General features: G+C 28.6%; 1 protein-coding gene across 1 annotated transcript in view; it reads right to left on the bottom strand.

The window, feature by feature from the left end:
• Nucleotides 1–1,016: 1,016 nt before the first annotated feature.
• The window catches only part of CadN2 (Cadherin-N2), a 799,659-nt gene continuing 786,457 nt past the window's right edge, over nucleotides 1,017–14,218 (bottom strand). The window contains exons 11-13 of the mRNA XM_075297355.1: nucleotides 9,102–9,323; nucleotides 2,076–2,246; nucleotides 1,017–1,408 (exon numbers count right to left, since the gene is read on the bottom strand). Coding sequence (XP_075153470.1) covers nucleotides 1,266–1,408; nucleotides 2,076–2,246; nucleotides 9,102–9,323 — 536 coding nt within the window. The 3' untranslated portion in view covers nucleotides 1,017–1,265. The remainder of the gene's footprint in view (nucleotides 1,409–2,075; nucleotides 2,247–9,101; nucleotides 9,324–14,218) is intronic.

Raw genomic sequence — 14,218 nt, 5'->3', positions numbered from 1 at the left:
ATTTTTTTTTAGTGCAAGTTCCACAGATTTATGTTCTAAATGAATGAAAAAATTTTTGAAGCAAAGATTTTAAATTTTCCCTTAATTAAAAATTTATTTTTATAAAAAAAAATTGGCACAAAAAATCCAGCATTTGAATTTTGACAGCTGCCTAAATGCGGAGTTATTCAAAATATTTTGAATATTTCGTGATCAAATAGCAAAGAAGGGCATATGTTAATTTGGTGCATTAAAATTCTTACTGATAATGTAAAAAGCAATCCTTGAAGATCTTTCTCCAGCCAACCATTAATCAAAACCAAAAAAATTGAAAATATTGGAATTTATTAATTATTTTTACTAAACTTTCCAACTTCAAGAATTTCAACTCCATGTGGGTTAACTTGATAGCACTGGATATATTGGACCCCAATGACATCTGTTGCTAAAATACGAAAAACACTTTTTCTTATCCCCATATTTAAAAAAGAAGTACAACCGTTGAATTTTTGCAATTCATTCATAAAGCATTTACCCTTTTGTAAAGATCTTTTTGTCACCGAAAATATTTCGATGAACCTTTAATATATTTCAGCTTGGTCATTTAATTATTTGAATACCGTTTTATACATTCTCTCTGTTATTCGCATTTTCATCATTTAAATTTCCATTTTTCTTCTCAATTTTGTTCACATGCAATCTTAATGAAAAAGTTTCTTGGCTTGATGCCCATCCCGCATACATACAAATAAGTCCTTAAGGCTAATTTATATTTCATTTGTGAAAGTTTGTGTGTGTGTGAAAAATTTCTCTTGCACTCTTCATGCTTTTGTCGCTTCTCTATCCCAAGCAAAAAAAAGGAGAAAAAAAACGTATTTATATACTTTATTAACGCTGAAAACTTTTTGTTTTTCATCATCAATTTCACTCTACAACTTATGCACTATGTAAAAAATTAATTTCTTTTTTTTTTTTTTGGGACCATCAATATTTTACACTTTCTCACTGCCTCTTTTGCTAGTAATTATCCTCTAGTGTTTACTGAACCAGTTTTTTTGGTTTCAGTTTTTTTGCGTGTTTTATTTTAGTATTCGTAATTATTCTAGTATTTTCACTTATTTTTTAAGTTTTTATTTATTTGATTTTTTCGCCTTTTTCAATTTTGTGGTAATGGTGTCGGCAAGGGATTTAATTTACAAGGTTGTTGAGTTTTTTTTTGGGAGGGGGTTTGTTTTATATGTAATACTTAATTTCTGGATAATTTAATCTAAGAACTTAATTTAGTTTTATAATACACCACTATCTTGTGTTAATTCGTCTGTTGGTTGTTTCAGTTTCGTTTTATCTTGCAGATATAGGGCCGCCAAGGCATTGAAACGTGGCCCCCACGTTTCTAAATAGTTGAAGTCTTGATTCTCATCATCAGTGCCTGCAAAAAATAAAAAAGAAGAGAGAGATTTCGTAATGCAGTTATTTTGATAGATAAACAATTTCAATTAAAGTGGTTGTCTGAGTGGTCAAAAAAATTAAATTAAAAAAAAAAAAAAAACAAAATAAAGACTATAAACTAAAATAAAAAATTTAAACGAATATAAAAATTAATTAATTAAATTTAACTAAATCAAATTAAGTTAATTTTTGCAATATTATAGTAGAGTTTTAATTTACTATTTTGCTGGAAAAAAATTATATACATTCGGTAACAAAAGGTACTTCGCTAATGCCATCCTTAAATCTAGAAATTACTCTTTAAAAAAAATATACACCCAAAAATCTTTTGTTTTACTTTTTTTTGTAAAAATAAAATTTTATGATGCATATTATATTGTTGCCATAAATTTGTTTTGTCCAACCCAAAAAGTAAATGGAGCTTTTAGGGAAATATCATGTTACTTTTACAAAACATTTTCTAGGTCATTGACAAAGTGAAAAATGTACTTGAGTTTATATTTGCACGTATTGGACATTAGTTTGGTATTTTGTGAATGGCTAAACAAAAACAAAAAAAAACAAAACAAAAAAGTTTTTCCAAACAACCATTTAAATTTCTTAGTAGGTACGAGGGGATTTTCAGTCGATTTTATGTATGAACTCACCTGATGCCAACGAGCTTAAGGATTCCGCTATACTCCCACTCCCCTCATAGGTAAAATTTCGTAAATCATCGAAGGGTGGAGCATTGATATCTTTATCACAACGTTTTTTGCGTTCCTCCATCAGGAAGCCCACATTCAATTCCTGGCCAGGCATCAATGTCACAACGGGATCTGTATAGGCAAATGGGGTTTGTTGGTTGGCAACGCATGAAACAAAAGAAACATGAAGTAGGTCAACAATCATTACTAGTTAGTCTCAGAGTAAATATTGGGGAAAACAACTTGTTGGTTAAAAAAAAAAAACAAAAACAAAACAAAACGGAGAAAAACAATAAGGGAACAATGGAGTAAAAACAATAAAATGCGAAGAAATATGTTTAGGAAGTTTTTTTATATAAAAGGCGTTGTAATTTTGTGCTATAAGTCTTTAAGTGGATATACTGGATAGTCGAAAAAGTTTTTACGTATCGCTAATAATACTAATTTTTATACTGAATATTTTGTAATTTTGTGATTGCTCGTTAAAAAGCTACTACATGTCATTTTCATAGGTTTCTCTTGCTATCCAAGAATTGTTTACTATGACGTTCCTCGCTTCATTTCTACTGCACAATAACCACAAAAATTTCAGAATCTCAATACCTTGGACTTTTGAACCTGGGAAATTTTGAAGAGCAATCTTGACACATTGTATTTTATTTTATCATATTTTATTATACCCTCCACCATAGGATGGGGGTATATTAACTTTGTCATTCCGTTTGTAACACATCGAAATATTGCTCTAAGACCCCATAAAGTATATATATTCTGGGTCGTGGTGAAATTCTGAGTCTATCTAAGCATGTCCGTCCGTCCGTCCGTCTGTCCGTCTGTCCGGCTGTCCGTCCGTCTGTGGAAATCACGCTAACTTCCGAACGAAACTAGCTATCGACTTGAAACTTGGCACAAGTAGTTGTTATTGATGTAGGTCGGATGGTATTGAAAATGGGCAATATCGGCCCACGTTTACGTATAGCCCCCATATAAACCGATCCCCAAATTTGGCTTGCGGAGCCTTCCGGAGCAGCAAAATTCATCCGATCCGGTTGAAATTTGGTACGTGGTCTAAGTATACGGTCTCTAACAACCATGCAAAAATTGGTTCATATCGGTCCATAATTATATATAGCCCCCATATAAACCGATCCCCCGATTTGGCTTGCGGAGCCTCTAAGAGAAGCAAATTTCATCCGATCCGGCTGAAATTTGGTACATGGTGTTAGTATATGGTCTCTGACAACCATGCAAAAATTGGTCCATATCGGTCCATCATTATATATAGCCCCCATATAAACCGATCACCAGATTTGACCTCCGGAGCCCCTTAGAAGACCAAAATTCATCTGATTCAGTTGAAATTTGGTACGTGATGTTAATATATGGAATCAAACATCCATGCAAAAATTGGTCGATATCGGTCCATAATTATATATAGGCCCCATATAAACCGATCCCCAGATTTGACCTCCGGAGCACCTTGGAAGAGCCAAATTCTTCCCATTCGGTTGAAATTTGGTACGTGATGTTAGTATAGGGTTTCCAACAACCATGCAGGAATTGGTTCCTATCAGTCCATAATAATATATAGCCCCCATAAAAACCGATCCCCAGATTTGACTTCCGGTGCCTTTTGGAGAAGCAAAATTCATCCGATTTGGTTGAAATTTGGTACGTGGTGGTAGCATATGATATTTAACAACCATGTGAGTTGAAATTTGTGGATGACAGTCTTTCGTAGAAGTTTCTACGCAATCCATGGTGGAGGGTACATAAGATTCGGCCTGGCCGAACTTACGGCCGTATATACTTGTATTTTATTTATTTTATTTTATTTTATTTTATTTGTTTTATCATATTTTATTTTTTTATTGCATTATATTTTTCAATTAATTTTTTTATTTTACATTATTTTATTTCCTTTAATTTCACTGTTTATTAATTTTTATTTTTACCTTTTATTTTATCATATTTTAATTTTTTTGTTATATTTTGTTTTATTTTATTTTATTTTATTTTATTTTATTTTATTTGTTTTATTTTATTTTATTTAATTTATTTTATTTTATTTTATTTTATTTTATTTTATTTTATTTTATTTTATTTTATTTTATTTTATTTTATTTTATTTTATTCTATTCTATTTTACTTTATTTTATTTTATTTGATATGGTATGATATGATATAATAATATTTACGTTTCTTTTTATTTTCTTTTTCATTCTATTCCTTTTATTTTCTTTTTATTTTAGTTTAATTTTATTTAATTTTTATTTATTTTATTGTATTTTATTTTATTTTATTTTGTTTTATTTTATTTTATTTTATTTTATTTTATTTTATTTTATTTTATTTTATATAATCTTATTTTATTTAATGTATTTTCTTTTATTTTTTTTTAATTTTATTTAATTTGTTATACATTTATTTCATTTATTATTTTATTTTTATTTAATTTTAATTTTAATATTAATTTAATTTAATTTAATTTTTTTTATTTTATTCTATTTTAGTTAATTTTTTTATTTTATTTTATTTTATTTTATTTTATTTTATTTTATTTTATTTTATTTTATTTTATTTTATTTTATCGTATTGTATTGTGTTATATTTTATCTCATTTTATTTTTTTCCATTCCATTCCATTTCTTTTATTTTATTTTATTTTATTTTATTTTATTTTATTTTTTATACCCTGTGCCACACTGTGAAACAAGGTATTATAAGTATATGTTTGCAACACCCAGAAGGAGACGAGATAGACATATGGTGTCTTTGGTAATATTGCTGAGGGCCGGCCCCTGAGTCAATCTAGCCGTGTCCGTCTGTCCGTCTGTCTGTGAACACATTTTTGTAATCAAAGTCTAGGCCGCAGTTTAAGTCAAATCGACTTCAAATTTGGTACAAGTATGTGTATTGGCTCAGAATAGAACCCTATTGATTTTGGAAGAAATCGGTTCAGATTTAGATATAGCTCCCATATATATATTTCGCCCGATATGGACTTATATGGCCCAGAAGCCAGAGTTTTACCCTAATTTGCTTAAAATTTTGCACAAGAAGAACAATTAGTTCTATAGTCAAGTGTTCCAAATTTTATTGAAATCGGTTCAGATTTAGATATAGCTCCCATATATATCTTTCGCCCGATATGGACTAATACGGTCTCAGAAGCCAGAGTTTTACCCCAATTTGGTTGAAATTTTGCACTAGGAGTACAATTAGTAGCGTAGTCAAGTGTGCCAAATTTTATTGAAATCGGTTGAGATTTAGATATAGCTCCCATATATATCGTTCGCCCGATTTACACTCATATGACCACAGTGGCCAATCTTTTACTCCAATTTAATTGAAATTTTGCACTGGGAGTAGAATTAGCATTGTAGCTATGCGTGCCAAATTTGGTTGAAATCGGTTCAGATTTAGATATAGCTCCCATATATAGCTTTCGCCCGATTTACACTCAGATTTAGATATAGCTCCCATATATATCTTTCGTCCGATTTAGACTCATATGACCACAGAGGCAAAAGTTTACTACCGATTTTCGTGAAATTTTGCACAGAGGGTAGAATTGATATTCTACCAATGTTTGGTAAATTTGATTGAAATCGGTTCAAATTTAGATATAGCTCCCATATATATCTTTCGTCCGATTTGAACTTATATGGCCACAAAAGCCAGAGTTTGGTCGTGATTTGCTTCAAATTTTGCATAATGAGTACGTTCAATAGTATCGGTAAATGTTCAAATTTAGATATAGCTCCCATATATATCTTTTGTCCGATTTGGGCTTATATGGCCTCAAAAGCCAGAGTTTTGCCGTGATTTGCTTCACATTTGGCACAAGGTGTACGTTTAATAGTATCGGTAAGTGTGCCAAATTTGGTTGAAATCGGTTCAGATTTAGATATAGCTCCCATATATATCTTTCGCCCGATTTACACTCATATGATCACGGAGGCAATAGTTATACTCCATTTACGTGAAATTTTGCAGAGATTGCAGAATTATTATTTTAACTATGCATGTCAAATTTAGTCACAATCGGTTCAAATTATATATAGCTCCCATATATACGTACACCAGAGTTGGGGAAATATGGTAGACTGTTTCATATTTTAGACCCATTTTCAATGAGATTTTCCTCCAATTGACTGGATAGTTTCTACAGAGAATATATTTAATATCATATTTAAGTGTGTCAAGTTTGATCTAAGTTGGTTCAGATTTAGATAAAGCCTCCATATATTCGTTTTTCCGGTTTATACAAATAAGGAAAAAATTCCCACACTTGACACAAAATTCTGTGATGATTTCCCCATATCTTAGTCATATCCTAAACACTGTAATGCCCGAATTTCTACAGAACGGTTGAGTTTTAAATAAGGCTCCAAGTCGCCCGACTTGACCAAATAATATATCACAACCACACTTGACCATATATCTTGGCGGGATCTAACCAATATCCATGTAAAGTCGCCACTGCTAAGTATCAAAAATTGTAAATATTACTAAAATTGGCCTATATCTCGAATAGATATGTATCACCTGATAAATCATAAATTCTCTTTTTTATAATTGCATAAAAATTTCTCTCGCGTCATATTTCCCATATTTGTTTACTATGTTAACATTGTGTTTCTTCCCAGGGTGTTTGCCGATTTAAATTGTAATTCTAGAGTTTTTGTAAAAGTACAAAAAACTGTCTCCATTAAAAATATTTGTATCTGGAAATGCAAACCTTTATATCGCTCCCAGCAAATTTGAAGTAGTTGAGAGTCTACATAGTGGTGAAGGGTATAATATAGTCGGCTCCGCCCGACTTAAGACTTTACTTACTTGTTTTTTACTAACATTATGTTCCACTCCAGGGGATTAGCCGAATTTATAAGTCTACAGTTTTTTGGAAGTCTTACAAATTTTGTCCAGATCGAGTCAGATCGAGTACGTTAATATATAGCACCCAACACATTTGACGGATTTTCTATGGTATTGAAAATGTGGATCTACAAAGTGGTGCAGGGTATAATATATTCGGCCCCGCCCGACTTTAGACATTCCTTACTTGTTTTTTTTTTTTTTTTTTTTTTTAATTTTAATTTATTTTATTGTATTGTGTTTTATTTTATTTTAATTTTATTTTATTTTATTTTATTTTATTTTATTTTATTTTAATTTTATTTAATTTTATTTAATTTTATTTTACTTTATTAATTTTAATTAAATTTAATTTTATTTTATTTTATTTTACTTTATTTTATTTTATTTTATTTTATTTTATTTTATTTTATTTTATTTTATTTTATTTTAATTTAATTTAATTTAATTTAATTTAATTTAATTTAATTTAATTTAATTTAATTTAATTTAATTTAATTTAATTTAATTTAATTTAATTTAATTTAATTTAATTTAATTTAATTTAATTTAATTTAATTTAATTTAATTTAATTTAATTTAATTTAATTTTATTTTATTTTTATTTTATTTTATTTTATTTTTTTTATTTTAATTTTATTTAAGTTTATTTTATTTTTTAGTTTTATTTTTATTTTAATTTTAATTTTAATTTTAATTTTATTTTATTTTATTTTATTTTTTATTTTTATTTTTATTTTTATTTTTTTTTATTTTATTTAATTTAATTTAATTTTATTTTATTTTATTTTATTTTATTTTATTTTATTTTTTATTTTTATTTTATTTTATTTTATTTTATTTTATTGTGTGGTGCAGGGTATAATATATTCGGCCCCGCCCGACTTTAGACATTCCTTACTTGTTTTTTTTTTTTAATTTTAATTTATTTTATTGTATTGTGTTTTATTTTATTTTAATTTTATTTTATTTTATTTTATTTTATTTTAATTTTATTTAATTTTATTTAATTTTATTTTACTTTATTAATTTTAATTAAATTTAATTTTATTTTATTTTATTTTACTTTATTTTATTTTATTTTATTTTATATTATTTTATTTTATTTTAATTTAATTTAATTTTATTTTATTTTATTTTATTTTATTTTATTTTTTTTTATTTTAATTTTATTTAATTTTATTTTATTTTTTATTTATATTTTTATTTTATTTTAATTTTATTTTATTTTATTTTATTTTATTTTTTATTTTTATTTTTATTTTTTTTTATTTTATTTAATTTAATTTTATTTTATTTTATGTTATTTTATTTTATTTTTTATTTTTATTTTATTTTATTTTATTTTATTTTATTTTATTTAATTAAATTTTATATTATTTTATTTTATTTTATTTTATTTTACTTTATTTTATTTTATTTTATTTTATTTTAATTTTATTTTAATTTTATTTTTTTGTTAGTTAATTTTATTTTATTTTATTTTATTTTAATTTTATTTTGAATATTAATTTATTTTATTTTATTTTACTATTATTTGTTTATGTTATTTAATTTTATTGTTATTTTTATTTCATTTTACTATACTTTATATTATTTTACTTTATTCTATTTTATATTTTCATTGTTATTATTGTTTGTTGTTTACTCTAATTATTTTCTTGAAGCTAATTCGAAACTATTCCCCATTGTGCTACCATTCAATATGTTAGAACTAAAATCAAATTGAATTGACAACAATAAAGAGGAAAATGACATCAGAAGTCATCCTTTTTTTTAATATTTTACGTGCCTTTAAGCCTTAAAAGTTGCTGTGTCGGTGGTAAACACAGCCTTCGACAATGGCTACAATCACTAAAACAAATACTGGTGTATAAAAGTCAATAGGAAAAAACAGAAACGAAACAAACAACAAATGCCAAAGAACAATCAACACAAATAAACCCAGCATGTAGCAATAACAATATCAGGATCGCTTCACTCTACGCATATACATAGGTATGTGTGTGTGTGCTCATGATAGTATTGACTCTCGTGTGTACAAGAAAACCCACAGACAAAACGAATATGTTCCAGTAAATAGAAAATGTCATAAAATACACTTACATATTATTGGCACCTTGCAGGCAGCGATATCCGGTGGCATTGTACCACCTTGTCCTATTGGTATTTGTAGGGGTGTTATATCAAATGCTGTCATATCATCCTCACCTCCACCCTCATCATCATAGCTAATCACTGTTTCACGTACATCCTTCTCGGGGCCGTTTCGTTTCTTATTTGTTGTTTTACGTTTACGATTGTATAGCACGAAGATAAGAGCTAAAACTGTAGAGAAAAAAAATGGAAATCATTGATGATGGTTATGTTAGGGGGAGCAGAGGATTAGTAAACGTTTACAAGTGTTTATTTTATAGAAAAATAACGCAAAAAAAAAAAAAACAAAGTCAAAAAGATCATTCCCCTGCCATATTAATGGTGTCGAGTATTGCTTAAGGCTTTTAAATGATGTCAGAATGTAACTGGTGTGTGCTACTGGTTGGTCTTTGGCGTAATTCTTAATTGTTTTATGGTTCAAGTGTTCCAGCAGAAAATGGAATGCCCCAGAGTTGCCATTTGCTATTTGGGGCAAATATAATTAGAATATTGAGAAGATTTTGTAAGAAATTCTTAGAAAAATATTTTGGGACAAACCAAAAAAAAAAATATTTAATTAATTAAATTAATTAAACTATTACTTTGAGAAATAAGGAAATCAAAATAACAATGACCTTCATGTGTCCAATCTAAATTGCGGGCATGTCAGGAGAAAATTAGTAAAAAATTAAATAGAGAGATTTACCTAGAAGGAAGTCATATCGAATCATTGATCGATATTACCTCCATTTGGCATAGCTCCGATTGGATCTAAAATATGGTTAATTTTTAAATATCAAACATATCGGCCCCATATGTACCAAATTAACTGACATTAAATTATATAAGATTTCAAATTTCAATCAACTCGGATGAAAATTGCTGCTTCCATGCCCTCAAGAAATCAAATCGGGAAATCAGTGTGTATGGAGTTTATATCAAAACATGAACAGATGTATACCAAATTTAGAAAAAATTTCGTAAATGACTTACAAATATTTCAATTATTACAATTAAACAATTCTCACGAAATAATTTCAAAATTATATAAAATGTCTTAGCCAATTTGAGTAAATTTTTATTAAGCACTTGGTTCTTCAAAATCCAGTTTCCGCTTCTAGTCAAATGTTCAATTTTTACTCTATTGTATGACATGTAATAAAAAGGACAAATTTTGTTATTATTTTTTTTTTAATTGTAGACGACTCGTTTTGCTTCTTTTTTATTAATGTAGAATTAATAAGTATATAAGGCCGTAAGTTCGGCCAGGCCGAAGCTTCTGTACCCTCCGTCTTCTAAACACTGCCATCCACAATCGAATTACTTAAGTTGCGGCAACGCTTGCCGATGGCAAGGTATCTTAAAACCTCTCAACACCGTCTTGTAAATTGTATGTAAGTCCATACGTGGTATATATTTTTTAAATAAAAAAAGATCGATTAAATACGTATATGATTCAGTTTGACAAAATTTTCTGCATAAATAAAATTTTGATAAAATTTACTATAGAAATAAAATTTTAACAAAATTTTCTATATAAATAAAATTTTCACAAAAATTTTCTATAGACATAAAGTTTTGACAAAATTTTCTATAGAAATGAAATTTTAACAAAATTTTCTATAGAAATAAAATCTTAACAAAATTTTCTATGGAAATGAAATTTTAAAAAAATTTTCTATAGAAATAAAATTTTGGTAGATTATTTTTAGCTTGACTGGCAAGCATGAAATAAAATTTTAACAAAATTTTCTATATAAATAAAATTTTCACAAAAATTTTCTATAGACAAAAAGTTTTGACAAAATTTTCTATAGAAATGAAATTTTAACAAAATTTTCTATAGAAATAAAATCTTAACAAAATTTTCTATGGAAATGAAATTTTAAAAAAATTTTCTATAGAAATAAAATTTTGGTAGATTATTTTTAGCTTGACTGGCAAGCATGAAATAAAATTTTAACAAAATTTTCTATATAAATAAAATTTTCACAAAAATTTTCTATAGACATAAAGTTTTGACAAAATTTTCTATAGAAATGAAATTTTAACAAAATTTTCTATAGAAATCAAATCTTAACAAAATTTTCTATGGAAATGAAATTTTAAAAAAATTTCTATAGAAATAAAATTTTGGTAGATTATTTTTAGCTTGAGTGGCAAGCATGATTAAGCCGATATGGACCAATTTTTGTGTTATAGGAGATCGGCTATATATAGGTTAGGTTAGGTTAGGTGTCAGCCCGATGTATCAGTCTCATTTAGACTATTCAGTCCATTGTGGTACCACATTGGTGAACTTCTCTCTTATCACTGAGTGCAGCCCGATTCCATGTTGAGATCAACGACAACTGACCTCCTTTTTATAGCCGAGTCCGAACGGCGTTCTACATTACAGTGAAACCACTTAGAGAAGCTTTGAAACCCTCAGAAATGTCACCAGCATTACTGAGTTGAGAGAATCCACCGCTGAAAAACTTTTTTGTGTTCGGTCGAAGCAAGAATCGAACCCACGATCTTGTGTATGCAAGGCGGGCATGCTAACCATTGCACCACGGTGGCTCCCATCGGCTATATATAACTATAGACCGATGTGGACAAATTTTGGTATGGTTGGTAGCGGCCATATACTAACACCACGTTCCAAATTTTAACCGGATCGGATGAAATTTGCTCCTCCTAGAGGCTCCGGAGTTCAAATCTGGAGAACGGTTTATATGGGGGCTATATATAATTATGGACCGATATGGACCAATTCTGGCACGGTTGTTACAGATCATATACTAACACCATGTTCCAAATTTCAACCGGATCGGATGAAATTTGCTTCCCTTTGAGGCTCCGCAAGCCAAATCTGGGGATCGGTTTATATGGGGGCTATATATAATTATTGACCGATATGGACCAATTCTGGCACGGTTGTTAGAGACCATATACTAACACCATGTTCTAAATTTCAACCGGATCGGATGAAATTTGCTTCTCTTTGAAGCTACGCAAGCCAAATCTGGGGATCGGTTTATATGGGGGCTATATATAATTATTGACCGATATGGATCAATTCTGGCACGGTTGTTAGAGACCATATACTAACACCATGTTCTAAATTTCAACCGGATCGGATGAAATTTGCTTCTCTTTGAAGCTCCGCAAGCCAAATTTGGGGATCGGTTTATATGGGGACTATATATAATTATGGACCAATGTGGACCAATTTTTGCATGGCTGTTAGAGACCATATACCAACATCATGTACCAAATTTCAGCAAGATCGGATGCAAGTTGCTTCTCTTTGAGGCTCCGCAAGCCAAATCGAGGGATCGGTTTATATGGGGGCTATATATAATTATGGACCGATATGGACTACTTTTTGCATGGTTGCTAGAGATCATATACTAACACCATATACCAAATTTCAGCCGGATCGGATGAAATAGGCTTCTGTTAGAGGCTCCGCAAGCCAAATGTGAGGGTCCGTTTATATGGGGGCTATACGTAAAAGTGAACCGTTACGGCCCATTTGCAATACCATTCGACCTACATCAATAACAACTACTTGTGCTAAGTTTCAAGTCGATATCTTGTTTCGTTCGGAAGTTAGCGTGATTTCCACAGACGGACGGACGGACATGAAATGACAAAGTTAATATACCCCCATCCTATTGTGGAGGGTATAAAAAAAAAGTTTCATGTAAACCTGATTTTTTATACTGAATCTACCCTAAATTTATGGTATATCCCAATTTGTGAAAAAATCCCCAATACTGGCAACACTGGTAACAACTCCAGTACTCGTTAACATTTTGTCGTAAATCAAATAGCGAAACGTTTTTCATTAAAATTATTGTAATGACTTTTAACCAGAAATTCAATAACAACCATACCTAAAACCAAATCTCAAATCAAAATCTCTTCGGTTTGGATCTCATCATAGCATAAAACATAAAACGAAATATTTTTTTTTGCGGGTGGTATCATCACATCACATTTAGAGCTGATGGCAAATCTACAATGCGCAATATATTCACAATAATAAAAGGAAAATGTAAAAAGTCTAACAAAATTAACATTCGTATTTATTATTACGATATTTGTTGTCACATTGAAATGCATGCTGGTATTTTTGAGTTATCCTTATACATTTTTATAGACTTTGCATATATACATGTATACAAATTGTTGCGTTGAGATATTATCTGTGATATTATCTCAAATAAGGGACTATGAAAGTGTGTCATAGATATGAATGTGTGTGTGTTTTTGGTTTTAATGTGACTTATGAATTTTTTTGAGCTATCATAAAAACAACAAAGTATTTTATCAAATTTTTCCAACCATAACTTGTTGCGTAGTAAATTTATTTTGTATGTCACATAAATTTATCTAGTATGTGACAAAAATATATCAAATGTTGCAGTGAATAAGTTTATTTTTTATGTGCTCTCAGGAATTTAATTGAAAAATTTGTAGATTTTTTTATATGGTGTTTATAACTTACAGAGTGGTATAAAGAAAATAAAAGAAACACAAGCAAAGAGATCCTTGCCGATAATATGTGTATTTTGATGCATTATATTAGCAAAATCCAAAATAAAATTAAGCTGAAATTATTTAAAAATTTAATCCAAACGAACTAAATTTTATAAAGCTAAAATTAATTAATGGAGTGGAAAACTTGAAACCTTCTTCTTCTAATAATTATTACATTGAATTCAATATTATTTAAAATTAATTTGACTTCTTAAATATCCTCATGGCTAAGTTCCATCAGATCCGCCTGATAATTGGTATGTGAACTTTTTTAGCACATTATTGTATGTAAGTACACAACCCTTATGGCAAACAAGTGTGATACAATAATTAAAATTTAATTTTTCTTAATTAATTAAATTTTATCAAATGTAAAATATTAAAATTTTAATTAAATTAACAAGAAAACACGACTGAAAGTCTAACTAGGCCGAATCTTATGTCCCCACAACCATGGATTGCGTACAAAGTTCTACCAAAAGACTGCCAACAACAACCGAATTACTTGGGATGTAGTAACAATTTCCGATGGCAAAGTACAGTTTTCTTTCCTATCA

The sequence above is a fragment of the Haematobia irritans genome, chromosome 2 (genome assembly GCF_050003625.1).
Source record: "Haematobia irritans isolate KBUSLIRL chromosome 2, ASM5000362v1, whole genome shotgun sequence".
NCBI lineage: Eukaryota > Metazoa > Arthropoda > Insecta > Diptera > Muscidae > Haematobia > Haematobia irritans.
Note: the sequence above shows the minus strand (reverse complement) of the source record. Positions and strands in the feature narration are given on the sequence as shown.